General features: G+C 37.7%; 1 protein-coding gene across 1 annotated transcript in view; it reads right to left on the bottom strand.

Moving 5' to 3' along the window:
- The window catches only part of Mcm7 (minichromosome maintenance 7), a 92,883-nt gene that overhangs the window by 66,999 nt on the left and 6,389 nt on the right, over nucleotides 1-19,495 (bottom strand). The window contains exons 4-6 of the mRNA XM_083112779.1: nucleotides 14,143-14,267; nucleotides 12,180-12,360; nucleotides 8,097-8,234 (exon numbers count right to left, since the gene is read on the bottom strand). Coding sequence (XP_082968905.1) covers nucleotides 8,097-8,234; nucleotides 12,180-12,360; nucleotides 14,143-14,267 — 444 coding nt within the window. The remainder of the gene's footprint in view (nucleotides 1-8,096; nucleotides 8,235-12,179; nucleotides 12,361-14,142; nucleotides 14,268-19,495) is intronic.

Genomic DNA, 19,495 nt, shown 5'->3' with positions numbered 1-19,495 from the left:
AGTAATTTACTCATTTGTAAGCAGATTTAAATAAAATATTTGATTACTTTTAAAGTTACAACTAAATAAGGTTAGAGTAAAAAGTAAAGAAAAAAAAGAAGTAAATTGCTCCCCTGTGCTTTGCACCACGCCATGAAGGCATATAGGGGGTGTGGAGTTAGGGCCCCACACTTTCTTGATCACGGCCGAAGGTGGGGGTGATGTTATCACCACCACGTCCCTGGGCCCCTTTATCCCCAGAGTTTCCTCCAGGTACCTACTTTATATGACACTGGGTGGGCGTCAGAGCTGCTGGAACAGGTGGAAAAAATCTCGGTTCTCCCCCGCTGGGATCGAACCCGTGTCTCTCATGAGCTACCGCATCTTGTTCAGGTTAGAGTAAATTAGTTGTTTTTAAGGAAGAAATTTTATAATTTCCTCATTTTTCTTAGTCCTCCTCCTTATTATACGTTGATATTTCGCCCAAGTTTAAGATTTCTAAGCACTTGTTATTCTAAACCTCAGCTTGCAAGAACCATAACTGCACACTCATTATCTATTCTATATAAAGCAAACAAAGAACTTAACTTTTGCACTTGTGGTATGGCAAATTCACAACTTGTTTGATGCACACACGGCATCTGCTTGACATCCAAGAACCATAAAATCCCCTAAACTGATTCTCGGGACTAAACGTTCCGAAAGTGAAGCAATGGAATCAATGTGACTTCTCTTGCAATATAAACATTCACAGTATATCCAAGTACTGTGAAACTGACAACATGCAGTTATCATTAATGCTGGCAAAAAGGGTGAGTGTTCTAAACATCACTTATGTTTTAGGTCAAATCGTGACGTTCCTCAAGGGAACTGGGATCGTATCTGGGTAGTGTAGCTCATTCATTATTCATCCTCAATAATGGTGTATGCCAAATCGTGACGTTCAAGGGAACTGGGATCGAATCTGGGTAGTGTAGCTCATTCGTAATTCACCGACAATAATGGAGTACTCGTTATTCATGGTGAGCTTAATGGCAACGTGCGAGAGGTGATAAGTGTACACATAAATGGAAAAACACAACACCTGAGTTTTGTACCCTCAAAGAAAGGATCAGCATGGTAAAACGGAATAATATACCTGTCTCTGCCCGGAGATGGATATTCGGTGTTGAGCTATTATGATCGTGACTGTACAGTATCTCAAGAGTTTGACTTGCAACTCGCTCCAACGTTTCTTTGCTCAATCCTTGTTCTGCCCCTATCTAAAACTCTAAAACTCCCTAATCACTTCTCTTGTCCCAGTAGTAAGCAATGCGGAGTGTCAAATGTATTCTCTTCCTGGGTTTCACCTGTTTACGCCATTGGTGAAAGCTTATTGTCAAGTTCCTGATACTCATGGCCAGTGTCTGGGATTTTGAGCTGCTTTAATCTAATGTATGTTCAATATTTGAGGATGATATGGAGGTCGTTTTTGTAATTCAATGAAAAATTTGTTTGTGTGGCAATGATTTCAAGGTCATGTAACGTCGTCATCGAAAATTCTACTTAAGCTTTAGTAAACATTAGGGATGGGCCGATATGAAATTTTGGCTGATACCGATAAGTACAGATATAAAATTTACCGATACCGATAACAGATAATCTACCGATCCGATATAAAATTAGAAATTGGCCTTGAAGAACCTGAAATGACCATTGATCTCCTTAATACATGTGTGTTTCAAAGTGACTGCAGTGCAAAAGAAGTTGAATATTTAGACATTTACTTCTTTAGAAGGAAGGGCATGGAGATTATGCATAAAAATTACAACAAAATGGCAGAATTTTGCACTAAATTATAAGATATTTATTGTTATATCGGATCGGTAATTTTACCGATATGCCTATATCGACCGATACCGATAGAGTACCGATTAATCGGTCCCATCCCTAGTACAAGGTTATTTTTAGAGGCACATATTTTTGGTAAATAAAAAAGCAAAATTTCTGTACAAAAACAGTCAATTTCGAGGTCAAAAGCTGTAAATAAAATGAAATATCGCTGTTTTAGCGGTGAAAAAGCGGCATATAAAATGACATTTTGGTTTTAAAACTGTGAATATCATCCAAAATTTGATTTAAAAACTGCACTATTACACAAAATAAACATATCCCTTCTAATAGCACATTAACCTTTTGCTGCCCAAGCGTCTCGAACGAGATACCCAAATGTAACCCTCACTGTCCCAAGCATCTCGATCGAGACGCTGTGTCAAGATCGTAGTTTTTACATTATAACTTTTCTATCTTTGGCTAGAATTTCGATTTTATTTTTTTATATTGTTCCTAACACATGTATTTAACAGAAATTGTTTTTTGCATTTTTTTGTCTTCATGAAAATGGAGAGGAAAAGGTGGGAAAAGATACTTCTCTTTTGTGGTTCTTTTCAACGTCAAATTTTTGCCAACAAAGGAAGACCGGCTTTGTTGTTCTAAAGCAATGCTTTTCACTCCCTCCTGCTAAGTGCATTCGAAGGAAGCTTGTTTATCAGTATCCGATGTCAAAATGAAAGTTTTCCGTGAGGGCGCAAGCAGGGGTTGGGGGAGAGGGAGGGGGAAGACTGGTTGTTGAATCTTCGTTGTGAGAATGGAATTTCGAAGTGCACTGAAGGAAACCTTTGTTTTTTTTAGCACAAGTGTCCACAAGTGGCAACAGGGGTTACCCAGCATTGTCTAAAAATAGAATTTCAAGCAGCTGCAAGAATCGGCGCTCATTTTTCACTGAGTTCTAGCTTTTCGTCTGTGAATGTTGTGCGTACGTGTTGTTTTGTGCCCAAGTGCGATCACATTTTTTGGGTGAAGTGACAATTTTTTAAAATAATTTTTGGGGTTTTTCTCCCTTCCGCCTCTATATATACGCCGAATTTGCGTAAATTTTGCATTTTGTGCATTTTGTCATTTTTTCGGGGGGGGGAGGGGGAATATCGCTTTTTTAAGAAAAGTATTTTTGAGGGGATTTCCCCCCTTTCCCCCTCCATACGTACGCCGAATGTGCATAACTTATATATCGTCTGAATCTGTGATTCATTCTGCGTACAATGGTATATCTTTCATATCTCTAGGGCATTTAGTTTCTGAGCTATAGTCATTTCAATGTAACTGCATTTTGAAGCTTGAATCAGTGGCATGGCGAGTATTCCTTTTGGGGGTACAACTCAAGTTACATTGATCATATGATAATAATGCAAATATTTTTGTGTTCCTTACATGTCAGTGATAATTTCTATCAGGCGCGGAGCGTCCATGTAAGCCGGGCTTACACTTTATTAGTTCTAGTAAAATGTATGTAATTATATGGCAAAATTCGTAAAAACTTCAAAGTTCATCTCGGCCCGATACCAGTCTTCGAGATCCTGTTTGTTAGATTGCAACACTTCAGCACCAGATGGCACATGAGAACTCCCGCCTTTTGCTTTGGGAAAGTTGTAAGCCGTCTGAATGTTGCCTTACAAATTTCTGACTGCGAAGGAGCAGTGCCTACCGTCGCCCACCGTATCTGGAAGGAGAAGAGCGAGGAATATAGGGAGAAGAGCACGTCGAAACCCTAGGTGTGTAAACCTATGGGCAGAGGCTTACAGCAGCGTTGCAAACCTCATGTTTAGAAAAAGTGTTCTTCATGGACGTTCGCAGTATTTCTTTCCACCAGGGAGGATTAAGCAAAGTATTTATTTTTAAGGGATTGGGGTAAACTAGGTATATTTCCCTTCTCAAAATATACTAATGCAATTTGAAGTTAACATTTTTTTGCAACGCCCTTACAATAATTAACAATTTGATGTGACTGAAATGAAATTGTATGTGTGAAAATGGTTGACATTCTTATTTTAGGAAGTGTCTTCTTGCCTTGCCCCTTCTGGACATCCATGGTGTCGTTTAAACTCCGAAATTATACTACATACTACTAAATTGTTCTGGGATTTTCATATTATAAATATTAATTTATAACAAAAACAAATATAAATTCGAATGGTTCAACAAACGGCATGGGTTCCACGTTATGTGAAAAGTTTGAGAAAATTCAACCAGAACGAAAAGTGGCCCTGTTGTTTTATTTATATCTCCAACTTACAAACGACTTTTTAAACTTGTGCGAGATTTTGCACCATTATGCTTGGGTTGGCTTCACTGAATACGCACCAGCGAGACACAGGTCCTGCAAGAGGAGGGGCTCCAGCGTTGTCGGGTATGAATGGTTGACTGCAAAGGAAATTTGAGCCGGTGGTGCTTCAAGGAGTTTTTTTTTTTTCCAGGAACAGGGAATTCTGAAGCAAAAAACTAACATGAAGGGAGAAAAGGAGAAACCTAGAAATGAGCGGGATACGGGAAAATTAGATACACATTGATGTGCTAAATTCTTGTTGTTTCTGTTTTTCGCTTGTAGGAGAGCATAAACATTAGACATATTAAGATCTCTGTTTTCCGTTTATGTATGAACTCAGCGGGTAATAATTGAGCTAAAAAGTGAAATAAATAAGTAAATAAATAAATAAACGTTAATGAAAACTGAAGATTGAACCAATTTTACAAATTTCATGTCAAATGTGAACCAAATATTATTAATTACATAGTCCGTGACTCAAACACTCTTCGAACAACGTACGAAAAGCCTGTTTATGATCTTTTAGTTGCTAGATTTGCTTTTACACTATCCTAAGAAAGCACTTACATGTCCTTTGATAGAAATTTCTGGATATATCCCTACAATTTGTGAGCATTTCTTTTATATTTTATATTGCATTTTTTTTTTACTAAATATAGGGAATTTTAAGGCAAGAGAGGGAATTTATTTATATCCGAAAGGGATATTCCCTTCACAGTCCGAAAGTTCACTGCTTTGAGCAGTGACCGATTTTGGATCTGGTTTCTTTTTGTTTCCTCCTTCTTGCTGTGTGTTTGTTAAAGTCTCGAGGTATTGCTTTTGCGAATTCCATCTATTGAAAAGCGGAATGTCGTCCCTGTGCTGTGGTGTGATACAGTAGTAAAGTGCATTATGGAATAAACTGAGTGTGATTGTGCGGTGGGGTGGAGAACTTGTTGAAGACGCCGTTGTCCAGCAAGGATTTTGCTGCCAAGAAGAAACTTGTGGACATAGGTAGGCCCACCCCTTCCTTCTCTAGCAGACATAGTAACAGAAACGAAAAATAAAGTGCGCCGATTTTGCGATTCATGATACGGAGCTGATCCTTGGTTATGCGGTTGTAAAAAGTATTCAGCACTTTTCTGTTTCCTTCTGTTTTCGTTTGTTTATTATTATTATTATTATTATTCATTTTATCTAACTTTGCTAGTGTTGCCAACGAGACGAGACTTTGGCCTGTCTCGTCTCGTGGGAATGCTGTGAAATGCTGTCTCGTCTCGAAAATATTCGTTTGTCTCGGGACACATGATCAATCTCGTCTCGAATTTTTAAAAGCCTGTCCCGTCTCGTCCCTTTAGCAACACTAAACTTTGCATATTTTTTATCGATACGTAACTCATTGTGATAGGAATAACACTGACTTAATTATCAGATATCCAGAATTTTTGATTTGGTGAAAAATTCCAGGGAAGTGTTCTGAAAAAATTGGGGGGGGGGGGTCGATGTGTGTGGATAAATCACTAACCATGTCAGCCCAAAAATAAGCACAACGGGAAATAGTCTTCGTCATGCTAGGCTTACACTGTTGGAAAGGTCACGCTCCGCCACTGATTTCTATGTGCATTTTGAACTTTTCATATTCTTTTTTTCGGGGGGCGGGGGGAAACACCATTTTTTTTAAAGAAAAGAATTTTTGAGGGGATTTCCCCCTTTCCCCCTCCATACGTATGCCAAATGTGCATAAATTATATATCGTCTGAATCTGTGATTCATTCTGCGTACAATGGTATATCGTTCATTTCTCCAGGGCAAATAGTCTCTGAGCTAAAGTCATTTCAAGGTACCGCTGCATTTTGAAGCTTGAATCAGTGGCGTGCCGACAATTCCTTTTGGGGGTATAACTCAAGTTACATTGGTCATATAATAATAATGCAAATATTTTTGTGTTCCTTACATGTTAGCGATCATTTCCATGTGCATGTCGACACTGTCATGTACTTTTTGCTTAAGGGGAGGGTGGGGGAACAAAATTTTTCCCCCCGAAATTTTGGAATTTTGAGTTAGCCCCTCCCCCCGCCACATATACGCCGAATTTGCAGAAATTTCATATAGTCTGAATCTCTGGTTCATTCCGCGTACAACGGTATATCACTCATCTCTCTAGGGCAATTAGCTTCCGATCTACACTCATTTAATTGAAACTCTGCATTTTGCTCAAAATCGACTCGGGACAGAGAGGCTTACATGTGAAAAAGGCCTTGGGCGGCAAAAGTTTAAGTCATTACCAGAATATTAAGATTATTCCTGTATAAAGAGGTCCATTTTTGTTTCTCAAATGTTTGCAGCAGAATTAATCAATTTTCCGTGATTTGCATAACTCACAGGATAATTCTGATTTCATAAAGTGTTGCGTCGGTAAATAAACGGTAAATTTCATGTTTAAGAGTCTATTTTGCATCATTTCGTGACAAAACAGGGTAGAAAAATGCATCTCACACCTTTCAGAAACATGAAAAATTAACATTACAATGTGCTATTTTAAATGCATTAAATACACTATATTAGTGTGCTGAATGCAAAACAAGCCACGGCTTTGATAATAATAAGTAGAGGCATGCATATTTTGTTTTTGCCGAAAATACAAAATTTAAAAAAAAAAAAAAAAGGTAAAGTGCTCCCCTGTGCATAGCACCATGCCATGAAGGCGTATAGGGGGTGTGGGGGTAACGCCCCACACTTTCTTGATCCGGTCGTGAGTGGGGGTGATGTGATCTGGTTTCCCCCAGGTACCCATGTTATTCGATGCTGGGTGGGCGCCGGGGCCGCTTCCATCTTTAGAAAAGTTCGGTTCAAATCCGGGAACTTTTCTAACGATGGAAGCGGCCCCGGCACCTACCCAGCGTCGAATAACATGGGTACCTTGGGGAAACCCTGGGGGGTAAAGGCGGTCAGGGGCGTGATGCTAATCACATCACCCCCACTCACGACCGGATCAAGAAAGTGTGGGGCGTTACCCCCACACCCCCTATACGCCTTCATGGCGTGGTGCTATGCACAGGGGAGCACTTTACCCTTTTTTTTTTTTTAAATTTTGTATTTTCGGCAAAAACAAAATATGCATGCCTCTACTTATTATTATCAAAGCCGTGGCTTGTTTCGCATTCAGCACACTAATATAGTGTATTTAATGCATTTCAGTATTTGTACTCATTACTGCTATGATTTATAATATTTAGTCACGATATCATGTATCCAAATTGTCAATAGTGAATTTACACAGGCAAAACATAGCTTTTGACACGATCAGTGTAGCTTACTGTTTTGTTTACAGTGCTGTGTGTACAGTGTTCACTGACACAGTTTACAACACACAGAAATTGAGTCACACAAAAGTAATGAGCAATCTTGCAAATGAAATGACATCTAAAGTGAAATCTTGGTTGAATTTCACGGTTTAAGTTAATTTTCATAATATTACACCTGTGATTCACATACTACTTTGTTTCTGATATGAATCATCTGGATATGAACATGAATCAAGCTTGAATTGATTAATTCTGCTGCAAATAATTGAGAAGTAAATTTAGAGTTATATTCACATTTTAAAACCGAAATTCAATTTTATGTACTGCTTTTGATACTTAAATGTGTATGGTTTTTGTACCAACATCTTGATCTTTTACCTATTTACCATAAATATGTGGCTACTACGAAAATTCAAAGAACTCACCATAGTGAGCTCTGTTCCACATGCAGTTCATTTATCTTATAAGCTCCTGAATTCACATTGCTACCATAGTGACGTGAATATTTCTCGACTACCATCACATTCAAAAACTTCATACTCAATGGCCAGGTTCAATTCCCGGTGGAGGCACAAAGTGGTTCGGATTCCACTTTAAACTGTAGGACCAATCCCGATTAGCCTTACTGTGCATAAAGTGGACTTAAAACACCAACTGAATCAAATCAATCAACGGCAATGGGATTATGGACTTACATGTTCCTGAATCTTCAACTCCTGAAACTTTGTAAACTTGGATCCTCTTGTTTGGAGATAAAGCCTTCCTCCAGATTTGTTGACTCTGCAATCTTCGCTAGGACAAGTTGCCAGGGGCATAAAAGCAGTGGAGCCTACCTGCAGGAATAACGTAAATGATATTAGACAGAACACCGAGTCGCACTACTACCGGCCACTGATGTTCGAGACCAGAGCCCGTTACTACTTCTTTCCAAGTACAGGAAAACCTCGTTAATACGAAGTTCAAGGGACCAAAAAATGTCAACTTCGTATTAAACGACTTCGAGTTACCCGAACTTTTCAAGATGGTGCCTGTTTTCAGGTGTAAATAGAGAATAAATTACCCCCACAAAGGATGTTTTATACTTGGTGGTAGCTCAGAAAATAAGCTTTATATGTACTATATAATAATATTGTACGATTTAAAGATAGTGTAAAAAATGTTACATAAAATGAGAACACTGAGCTTAACGCGGACAGAAAGATTCCAAGGAGAGGGTTAACACCATTTATCCTAGTTATACAACCGGTTATACACGGGATGCATGTTGTGGCAAAAAGTCTTAAAAAAACAGTAGTTACTTCTAATTGTGCAAAGTTGTTGCTCTTCCACAAAATTCTTACAATTTTAGTTCATAAGAAACCTGTTTGCACGGAGACCTACGGAAAGGAAAACAGTCTCGTTTATTGCAAGAAGTGAAACTCGGAAGGAAAGGATCCCGTGTGCGCACACGAGCAAGAAAATCGTGGCCGAAACAATTAGCAAGAGACCCCCCCCTCCCATTTGCTGATAGATAAAGGGGAGAAATCACTCAGACAACAAAACACTGTTTTGGCAAGTTTTATGACCGGCACAGTTGGGAAACGTATGAAGCGGGGAAACAGGAGTTGCAACATACATAAGATCGACGTCAACTTTTGCGGGAAACCTAGATGACAATGCATTAAGCGGGTTGACGATCTTTAGTTGGCATATGCAGCTTTGATTATTTGTAACAGTTTCCCTTTTTTTTATGAAGTTCTACAGGGCACAAAGAACATGCTTTTAATGAAAGTGGTTACTGGAAGTTGTCGGCTACCAGGCCACAAGTTGCTCGCTCATGGGAAATTGCTGTATCTCGAGCTCAGAGCTAGACAGATGGGTGAGACTTCCAGGCATCACGCGTCTTGTATTTTGGACCATTCGTGCGATCTTATCTCGCATTTCTCATCTAGCACTGGTGAATATTTCCAAGGTGGCGCATTCAGCGAGGAAAGAGCTTGACCTGCCATGCACATTGACAAAGAATGTCAATGTCCAGCGGGCATTTCGGGCTGCTTTCCTCGAGTTGTCAGCAGCTCTTAGGACAAGGAAACATGTCAAGGTCAAGTTAAAATAACGTCCACGCTCTCTCCACATTCGATCTTCTCTTGCAGACTTACGCAGGTGTCTACTTCGAGTTAAGCAAAACCAGTTTTGCTGAAGGGTCTTGTAAACAACTTCGTATTAAAAATTATCCGTATTTCGATTTATCCGTACTGAAATACATTAAAAATCCTATCTTATCGGCTGGGGAATGGGAAGAACTTCGGATTAAAGGGTACTTCGTATTAACAAGGTTTTCCTGAAGCTCCCTAATTGTCCTCACAATGCGGGGGTCAAACCTGAACTCTGGTCTGGTGCAGAACATGCCCTGCTTGTAACGAACACCAAAACTTGATTGATTGATTAGTTTTATTTTACTTCGCTTCTTGTGCCACATTTGGCTAATTTGCGAAGATGGGGATGAGTGATGATATGATGAAATTGATGAATGGACCTTCACAAATATCCATGCCCAGGCCAGGATTCGAACCTGGGAAACACCAAAAATAAATGCTGAATCTGGTTCTCCTAACCTACCAACATATACATTATTACACCGAAGTGGAATTGTATGTCAGGAATTGTCAGATTAGGAGGACCAGGTTTAAAGCTCTTAGGATTTAGTTTTGGCATTTATAACAAGCGTGGTATGCCCTGCAACAGATCTACACAATAGGCTAAAGCAATAACCATTCAGCTGCATTGCATCTAAGTAAGTATTTATACCTAAATGACAAGTGAGAACTTCACCAATCTACTGCATGCTTGTTCAGCCTCTCATGTTGCTGTTTAATTGTTTGCTCGCAAGTGGCATCCCTTTCAGTGTAAAACCTACCCACAAATAATGTGTGTGTGTGTTTATTTCAATATTCCAAATATCTTAAATATGCCACATCCTTTTTCGGCCGTCATAGAGAAGGCTTAGTAAAAAAATCAGTGCAGAGTGTATATTTTTAGATGCATTATAAATAATTAGTTTACTTTCTAATTACAATAAAATGCACCGTCTTACATATCCATGCACACTGAATGATTATCACCATTTACTAGGGAAGGGACAGATTAATTGTTACTCTATTGGTATTGGCCAACAGAGGCATATCAGTTGTAATGGTCGGATTGACCAATACTGGTTTTGTATTACATTTTTGTATTAATTAATTGCTGGCCAGCTACAAGGTGTAGGGTTAAGTAATATGTTTCCATGAGTGTACTTTTATGTTATTCCTGGATGTAAGTGTATGTGGTTATTGGATTGTGCTTTACTGGATACTAGATTCCCCTGTTTTCATCTGCCCGGTAGGGGGAGCTAGCTGTCTTTCAAAAGACCATTTCAGTGGAATTTTCCAACGCTACGGGGTCCACGTCCACGGACGTTTACCCCAACTATAAAAAAGGCCAGTGGGCTTTAGCAAAAACAGTGTTTCCCCATTGATCGACGAAAGAGGAACGTCTCCTCAAGTTTAGTCCACTTATGGTGGCTAGACTGGATATAATAATGTAGAATTTGGTGTAAGCCAACCCCTGTTTGCTGTCCCAAGTCCCCTTTAGAAAAGCTTTGAATATGTGGATATTTCCGTATTGAATAATTGATGCCCAAAAGAAAGAGTAAAGGCGTAAGGAAACTCATTTGTAATGAACGGAATATCATTTCAGCTGAGGGTAGGCCCACAGAGATAGTTTTGCTAACTCTGCGGTAAAGGAAGTGCAGATGGTGTAAGCCATAGGTGCGAAATTTTGTTGATTTAGAGTTTTGTTAATTTGGTCTATCCAAGACACACATGGAAACGATATGTAAATATGTATATCTATATATATCAACGTATAATAAACCAATATAATCCTACTCAAAATGTTCTGATTTAAGAATTAACTTTAAGAACTACAATACTGTCCGTTTTTAAACCAGTTGTTTATTCACTTTTCTGTACATGTGTAACGAACCAGGGACTAAAAATATAAATTTTATGTGAACACCACCCCTTTTCGTAATTCCAGCGCAAAATTCTGCTCGCTTGGCACCCAGGGTGAGGTGGAAGGACAGATGGAAAGGATAATACAAGGGTAGTAATCCAGAGGGCCAGATATAAACTAGGGAGTGGGGGGCACACGCGTCACACAGCGTACCGGTAAAATTACCGATCCAATATATCTATAAATATCTTAAAATTTTGAGCAATTTTGTTATAATTTTTATGTATATAAACATATAATCTCCATTACATACGTTTCTTTAAAGTAAGTGTGTCTAAATATGAAATATTTTCCATTGCGCATGGTGATCTAGACCAGGGTGGGTGATCAAAGGTAGGAATTTATCTGGCCTTGTCCTCACATAAAGTGCCTCACACAGCCTCAAATCAATGTACCTGGGTGGTAAATGTGGCCGGAGCCGGTTAGATCAGCAACCCTGGAAATCGATCATGGGTTTCCCGCATAGCAGTCAAGACACACTATCGACTAGACCACCGCGGCATCTCGAGAATAATGGTATACTAAGCAATAATTGGTACCAATAAGTAAACAAAAAATATGAAATAGTACTCTTTAAATTCGAGATTAGCCAAAACTGGCAGAGTAAACAAAGTAAAACAAATCAAAATAAGTACATTTTTAACAGGTAACCATACTTAATGTCATGGCAAAGAATTCTATCGCATTCACTAAGTCTTACAAGTTTCAGAAAAAATTAAGAACACAAAATAAAAGTCACTTACTGGTTGGTATGTCTCTGCACCACATTGATCGCAAGTGTACGTTGCTACCATTAACATTGGTTTCACTTCTGTTGAACGAGTCACAATCCCACGAATTGTCACCAATTTCCCAATGTGCTCTGCTTTTACATTTCGAATTGCTATAGGTTTCACTGTGGTGACATCTTTAAAGCTCATTTCACTGAAATAAATCAATTGCTAGGTATAAAAATATGCTATGACATAATGGATACTGTGCTGAAACATACAGACAGGTCATTTAAGACAGAAGAACTAAGCTAATACTGACATATTGTTTTCAGTCGATACAAGAGGTATTGCTAAAAGATAGAAACAAACCTGGTTCACAAGTTCACAACAATTTGAACTTGGATCACGTAAGAATTTAAAGCTCGAACAGCAAGTATTGCTTAAGCCTGATTTCTTTAACATTTGGGTGTCTCATGGCATTTACAAAATGCTTAGCGATCCTTTGCAACCAGGTTGTTAAGAAAGGTTCCAATCCTGTAGCGGAACCCATTACTATCAAGGATATATTTAGGGGGAATCCCGTGGGTCCTGACTCCCCCTTCCCAGAGAGATTTTAAAGTACTAAAATTAAGTAATGAAAATAATGAAATAATAATATTACTAAAATTAATAGATTGATTGAGTTTGTATTTTAAGTCCACTTTATGCACAGTAAGGCTAATCGGGACTGGACCTACAGTTTAAAGTGGGATCCGAACCACTATGCGCCTCCAGTAGGTAACGAACCTGGGACCTACTAAAATTAAATAATGAAAATATATGACAGTAAAAAATTTTTACATCACGTGCTGGCAACATATTTTAAACATATTTAACAAAAAATGAAAATATACTTTTTGTTTAATCGAGGGTTATTTATTTCAGCTGAACTAATTGGAAGGCAAGGATTATATTGAGATCATACGGCTTTGAATGACAGTATCAAAGAAGATTTATGCAAGATATTTTACTACTTACAATAATATGCACAAAATATTACCAGGAACTTTACTTTTGGTCAACTGAATCTAACATCCCTTTTTGATATTCAATTCTTTACCTATTTGACTTTAATTTCCTTGCCAGGGCAATTTTTCTTACAAAGTTCTCCAACGATAGCTATTGTAAGCTAGGTAATGAATACATACTATTACATCACTATCATTAACACATCTTTTTACCTATTCATGTAATAAAAATATAATATTAATTAATTTGAACATTTTAATTAGTACCATTATTAATTATAATTATTTTTTAATTAATCAAATAGTTATAATTATTTATAAATTCCAGTATCCACAGAAATAAACATAACAATGCTCCATAAATCAAGCAAAGGTGTCCTTAAAATTGAAATTTTAATGATTTATAATATAAGTAGACCTCAGATATTAGGTTTTTTACCTATTTTTTCCTTTGCAAGTATGTAAGAAATAATAAGCTATGTCAGTGTTTCATTAAAAAATGCAACAAATGATGAAGTTTTATAATAACATATTGTAGCTTGGTGCGTATTACTCACTATCAAATAGAATAAACAAGGTTAAATTGTATTAAGTTAAGTTTAACACTACTTATGTGAGTGAGTATGAAGCTTTTTTGGAACTACGTTTCAGGGTCCAACTGCCCCCTTCATCAGGTTCATAAATATTTTCCTAAGCACTGAACATAGTGCCGCATTAAAAAGTGTTAAAAGAGGATTAGGTTGAGGGTAGGGTTAAAAACACTTAAAACTACCTGACACATCTGAAAAAATCCTTATATTACATTTCGATGTGGTACTAAGCTCAGTACCTAGTTTTTCATATGAACCTGAAGGAGATAGTAGTCCGAAACGTAGTTCTACTACTAGGAACAACATACTCGCATATGTAAGTACAGTTTTTAACGTCTTTTTTTTTTATAAACTACAATATTTAACCATAGAATAGTAGATACATGATATACATACAATCGTCGCATCAACTCTGCTGGGAACTTATTCCGTGGGTCCCTCTGCTCTCCAGGTTGACGAAAGCGTTGGTCCATCAACAAACGGTGCTGAATGTAGACGTCCAAGGCATCTTTGTCCACCACCTACAATTTTGCGAGCAAATTAGCAACAAAGGAAGAAGAAAGAAACTTAAACCGAAACCATCAGCACATAGAATATTAAGAACCAACATTAATTTTCAAATGCTGGAAATCTTATCTACAGTTTGATTGGAAACTGACAGCACCTACATGATGATTTTATGTTGAATCCATTACATTTCTTGAGCTGCTATCATGGTATTGTGTAAAGGTTGGTACTCTGGAGCTGTGGTTTGGTACTGGTGTTAGTCAGAGTTCAGTGAGTTATCACTACTTAGTGAGGAGTGTGTGTTTTTGCTTGTTTTCACTTGCGCTTAATGTGGCATTAACACTTGAGCAGCATGCATTTCTGGTTGGATATTTTTCGTGAACATAGTTACCAGGTTATCTCTTCTCAGCTCAGAAAAAAAAATACACGTAGGTGACCAATCATGAACTTGGTTGAAGGGTTAAATATATATTGAATAGAAAATTCAATTTTACAAAGGCTTGATTCATTGAAACAAGACCTCAATGAGAAAAACCTTATGAACAAAATGTTCTTCACAGAATCTGATTGGGCCTCCCCCATGGTGCAGTGGCAGCGTCATTGCCTTGTAATCAAGGGGTCCCGGTTTCGATACCCGGTGGAGGCACAAGTGGTTCGGATCCCACTTTAAACTGTAGGTCCAGTCCCGATTAGCCTTACTGTGCATAAAGTGGACTTAAAAAACAAACTCAAACCAAATAGAATCTGATTGTTTTTGCAAACTTGTCCTTTTTCATTTCGTAGGAGACCCTATCAAAAAATGAGATTAACATGTGGTTTCAGCAAGATGATAACAACACATACAGTAAGAAAGCAAATAAACTTACTAGTTTTCAGAATTGGAATCATCTCTATGGACCTTTGGGCACCTCATTCTGAATTTAACTCGACCAAACTCTCCAGTAACTTCAATCTGCTGACAGATTTCAAGAAAACATTCCAGGTGAACAACTAGTGAGAAATGCATGGGAAGATGTTTGGAAGTTGGCAGACAAGATTACTTTAATTGATTGATTGAATTGAAAATGTTGGGTGCATCAGCACTTAGGCTATTTAGTCCCTGTCCTATTACACAGGATCCAGCCTCTTATCGTACCTAAAATCAACATCTGTCTCAGAGTACAAAAATCTCCTCACCTAGTTAAAACCTGGGGCTATAATGGGGCACTCAGAACATACAAGGACAAACAGGGGAACACAGCCCTACAGAAGAGTACACCAGGGTGTCTACCAAAATAACAAATCCAAAATTCTTGACCTTTTTATTTCCTTTTTTCTATCATTTATTTATTGGCCCCTACTTAGGCATAGTTGCAGAATTAAGAAAATATATATTTTTATTTAATATGAAACACCTACCACAAGGCCGGTTAAAATGAAAACTGACACTATACTTTTAACACGATATTTAGACATTGTAACATGCACATTTTGCATGTACATAGATCAGTGAACTTAGTCACCTTAGATGGGTGCGGTTCACAACAGGAAGCATTGTGGATTGCATCATCGAAAGTCATCACTGTCTACGTGCATTCTATAGCCTTGCCAGAAGTAAGGTCAGTAACGACAGGAAGCTGTGGTCTCTACCGAAGGTTGTTGCAGCTGTTATCATGAGCGATGTGACTCCCTGTGGCCGTGAGCTCAGCTGATACTATGAGTGATGTCACTCCCTGCAGCCTTGATCACTCAATGCCAAGGCCACCTGATACGATCGTCTAACCTTGGCCTTCCAGACTTCCTGAGGCTGACCTTAGCCTCGACAAGTAAAAATACCCACGCTGACGCAAGATGAGGACAGTAGTCCGGAACAAGGTTACAAAGACTTATAAAAACCCTAGTCGCAAGACTAGAGGGGTGGTAGTCGAGTGATAGATCTAAGGTGTAGCCGGAGGCGCTGCCATTCTCCATACCTAGATGGCTAACCACCCAGCCGTGGCCAGGCTGTCTACAAGCCAATGGAAGATGGAACTGCTCTACAACTTATAAGTATTGCTAATCTCTTATCCCTTTCCTCCAAGTGATTCCTTGCCTTTAACTCTTAGGTTGAGATTTCCTCCATCATATCAACTACGCTCTTTTATATTTATAAACCATTGTTATTATTTATAAGGTGTTTCATTGTGTCTACGCCTTACAGGTATCACCACTTTAGAATTAAGGCTTTACCTTAGTGCCTAATATGTCCTCTTACAGCAAAATCCCCTACGACTGAGCTACGTTACCCTAACGGTTGACTTGAGGGCCTTCAAACCCCAGCTGACCGTTACAACATGATTTCAATATTACTGCATACAGCAATAAACGCTACAGATTTCATACTGGATGGGAAATGGCCAAATGACTTTATTCAATATTTTTTAGGGATGGGACAGATCAATCAGTATTGGCCGATATAGGCATATCGGTGTATCAGTAAAATTACCGATCCGATATATCGATAAATATCTGATAACTTAGTGCAAAATTCATACAATGTATACGTATAAGGCTTCATGCCTAGCTACAAGCTCAGCTGCTATATTCAAACTCATATATATGGCTGATTTAAAATAGCTTATTTTACTTTTACAGGTAACTGTTGAGTTACTAGAATTTGTTGATCACTCATATCAGACTGTATTGTGTTTAACAGATTAATGTGAGACCAAAAGTAACTCAAAAGAGACTGTTTTAACTCTTTAGAATAACATTTACACAAAATATTAGCCGAAAGAGTAGATTTCGATGAAGAACTCTCGAATACAAATACCAGTTTTTAGCAACTCCTTCTAATAACAATGGAATGTATTTCATGTATTCTTTTATAGATACATTCAACATTTCAAACCTATCTTCCACTTCCCATAGGAACTGGGTTCTTGTTGCATTAAACTTAGGAAATCTATCTACATCAGAATATTTTAATACTCCTTGCTTTAATTTTCTTTCTGACCTAAGTCTTTTGTCTGATTCTTTATCAGAACTATTACACTCTGTTATGTTTACTTTACTTAAACCTACTATCACGTTTACTTTCTTTGCTTTTGCTTAATTTTTTTTTTATTTTCTTTCACTTCTTTAACTTTCGCTTGATATTCAGAACCTGAAGAAATACATTCAGTATTACATTCTTTTCCAACATAATTGTGTTGTTTTCTACTTTACTTGCAAAAGATACTCTGTTTTCATTGTTAGACTTAGGTAAAGAACTTACATCTATTCTGGATTTTCTATCTACGTATATGTTAAAAGGAACATTCATACTAGACGAAATATTATCTAAACAAAGTTTCAACATGGCTATTTCTGCCATTTTGATGTAATTTTTATGAACAAGAAATAAAAAGAGATGGTAGATTTGTAGGTGTGAGACAAGTGAAAATTGTACGAGGTGATACAGTTAGGAATAAACTACCTATAACAAACAGTTTTCAAAGAAACCATATGAATGAAAATAGTGGCAATGTTGATAGAGATCAAAACATGTCTAACCGAAATGGGAATCCAAGACAAAGGTCATGGGTTCAAAGACCTAACCGTTCTCAATTAAGTTATAGATTACCTCATAGGAATTGCAAAGATTCAAATGTAATTAAAAGAAGTAGATATAGTTATGATTATTTTCTTGTAGTTTATGGTTATTACAAGCATAAGAAAACAGTTTTTCTTTGTGACGTTTCAGGAGAACACACGCTCCTTTCATCAGACATTTATTTTCATTTTGACTAAAGATACAGATAATCTCCATGCCCTACTTTCTAAAAAAGTAAATGTCTATTATTTTTATTATAAGTAAATGTCTAAATATGGAATTTCTTTTTCACTGCAGTCACTTTGAAACACACATTTATTAAGGTCAATGAACCTTTCAGATTCTTCAAGGACCATTTCTAATTCTATATCAGATCGGTAGAATATCGGTTATCAGTAAATTTTATATCGGTACTTCATCGGTATCGGTCATATCGGCCCATCCCTAATATTTTTACAAAACCTCACACATACAGGAATATAATTCTTAAGTAACGAAGTGGCCAAAGCTAACCACAACTCAATACAACTTTTGATTTCCAACTATTCAATTTTATGAGATTCCAGTACAGGTATATAACAATGTAAGTTTACTATACTGCAAAAAAGTAGCAAAAACTCTTGACCTACAGGTTGATTTCTTGACTGGTAGACACCCTGTACACAGGCCATAGGTCCAGATGCCAAAGCCTTGTTAGCCTCGAACATTGCAGTCACTGGGGTGTACTATGTGGAAGTGACGTTTACTTTTGGGGGTCTTCTAAAAAGATCACCCCTTACACCAGCATTACTTTAAGGGTAAGTTGCTTGTAAATCTTATTGTTCTATTGCATCATATGTGTACACTTATTTACAGAATGCCTGTATTGTCTTATGTACCAGAAACATTTCAGGAATATTACAATTGGACTTTGACAAAAATTTGCTCACGGGGTGAAGAGAATCCGAGTGATAATTTTCAAAAATTAGATATTCCTTGTGTCAAAGCTTTTCACAATAGTGAAACAAAACAAAAAAACTTGTGAAATAATTCTTGAAGCTTTCCTGGTGGCAAATGATGAAGAGGTTTTCTCGGGATTGAATCCCTGAAGGTGAGTGTGACGTTAGCTCTCGAAAACTTACCTGGAAATCACCTGGTTGATATTCCGAGAAAACCTCTTCAACAAACTTGTGACTTGGGGGTAATTTCAATTGAGTGATTTGATCTATTTTACTTTGCATTTCTGTCACATTTTTTAGCTGATTGTGAAGACTAGTGATATGATGAAATTGGTGAATACACACTTCACAAAGAACATTCATGCCTGAGCCGGGATTCGAACCTGGGATACCTACCGCCATAGCACACTGTGCCATGTAAAAATCTACCTAGCATACTTCTGTAATAAAACTTGGGAATAAGGGAAAAAAATCATGCTGATATCCTATATCGGACACCATGGTGCAATATAGTGGCAGACAACAAAGGAAATGAATCGGCATCCGTTTTCGATTGTGTGGTCAACCATGCACCATGCCCCGAATGCAACTCCATGCTTTCACAAGCCATTTGGCAATGTTTCAAACTCCCTGATTAATATAGCATGAAGTTTCTAACATCATAGATAGATCATGGTTGATGTTCTACATCCTATGGTGGCATATCTTTTCTTTCATTTCCCTATAGTAGTATTTTACATATATTCAATTG

The sequence above is a fragment of the Lepisma saccharinum genome, chromosome 26 (assembly GCF_977018435.1).
Source record: "Lepisma saccharinum chromosome 26, izLepSacc3.1, whole genome shotgun sequence".
NCBI lineage: Eukaryota > Metazoa > Arthropoda > Insecta > Zygentoma > Lepismatidae > Lepisma > Lepisma saccharinum.
This window is presented reverse-complemented; position numbering and strand designations above follow the sequence as displayed.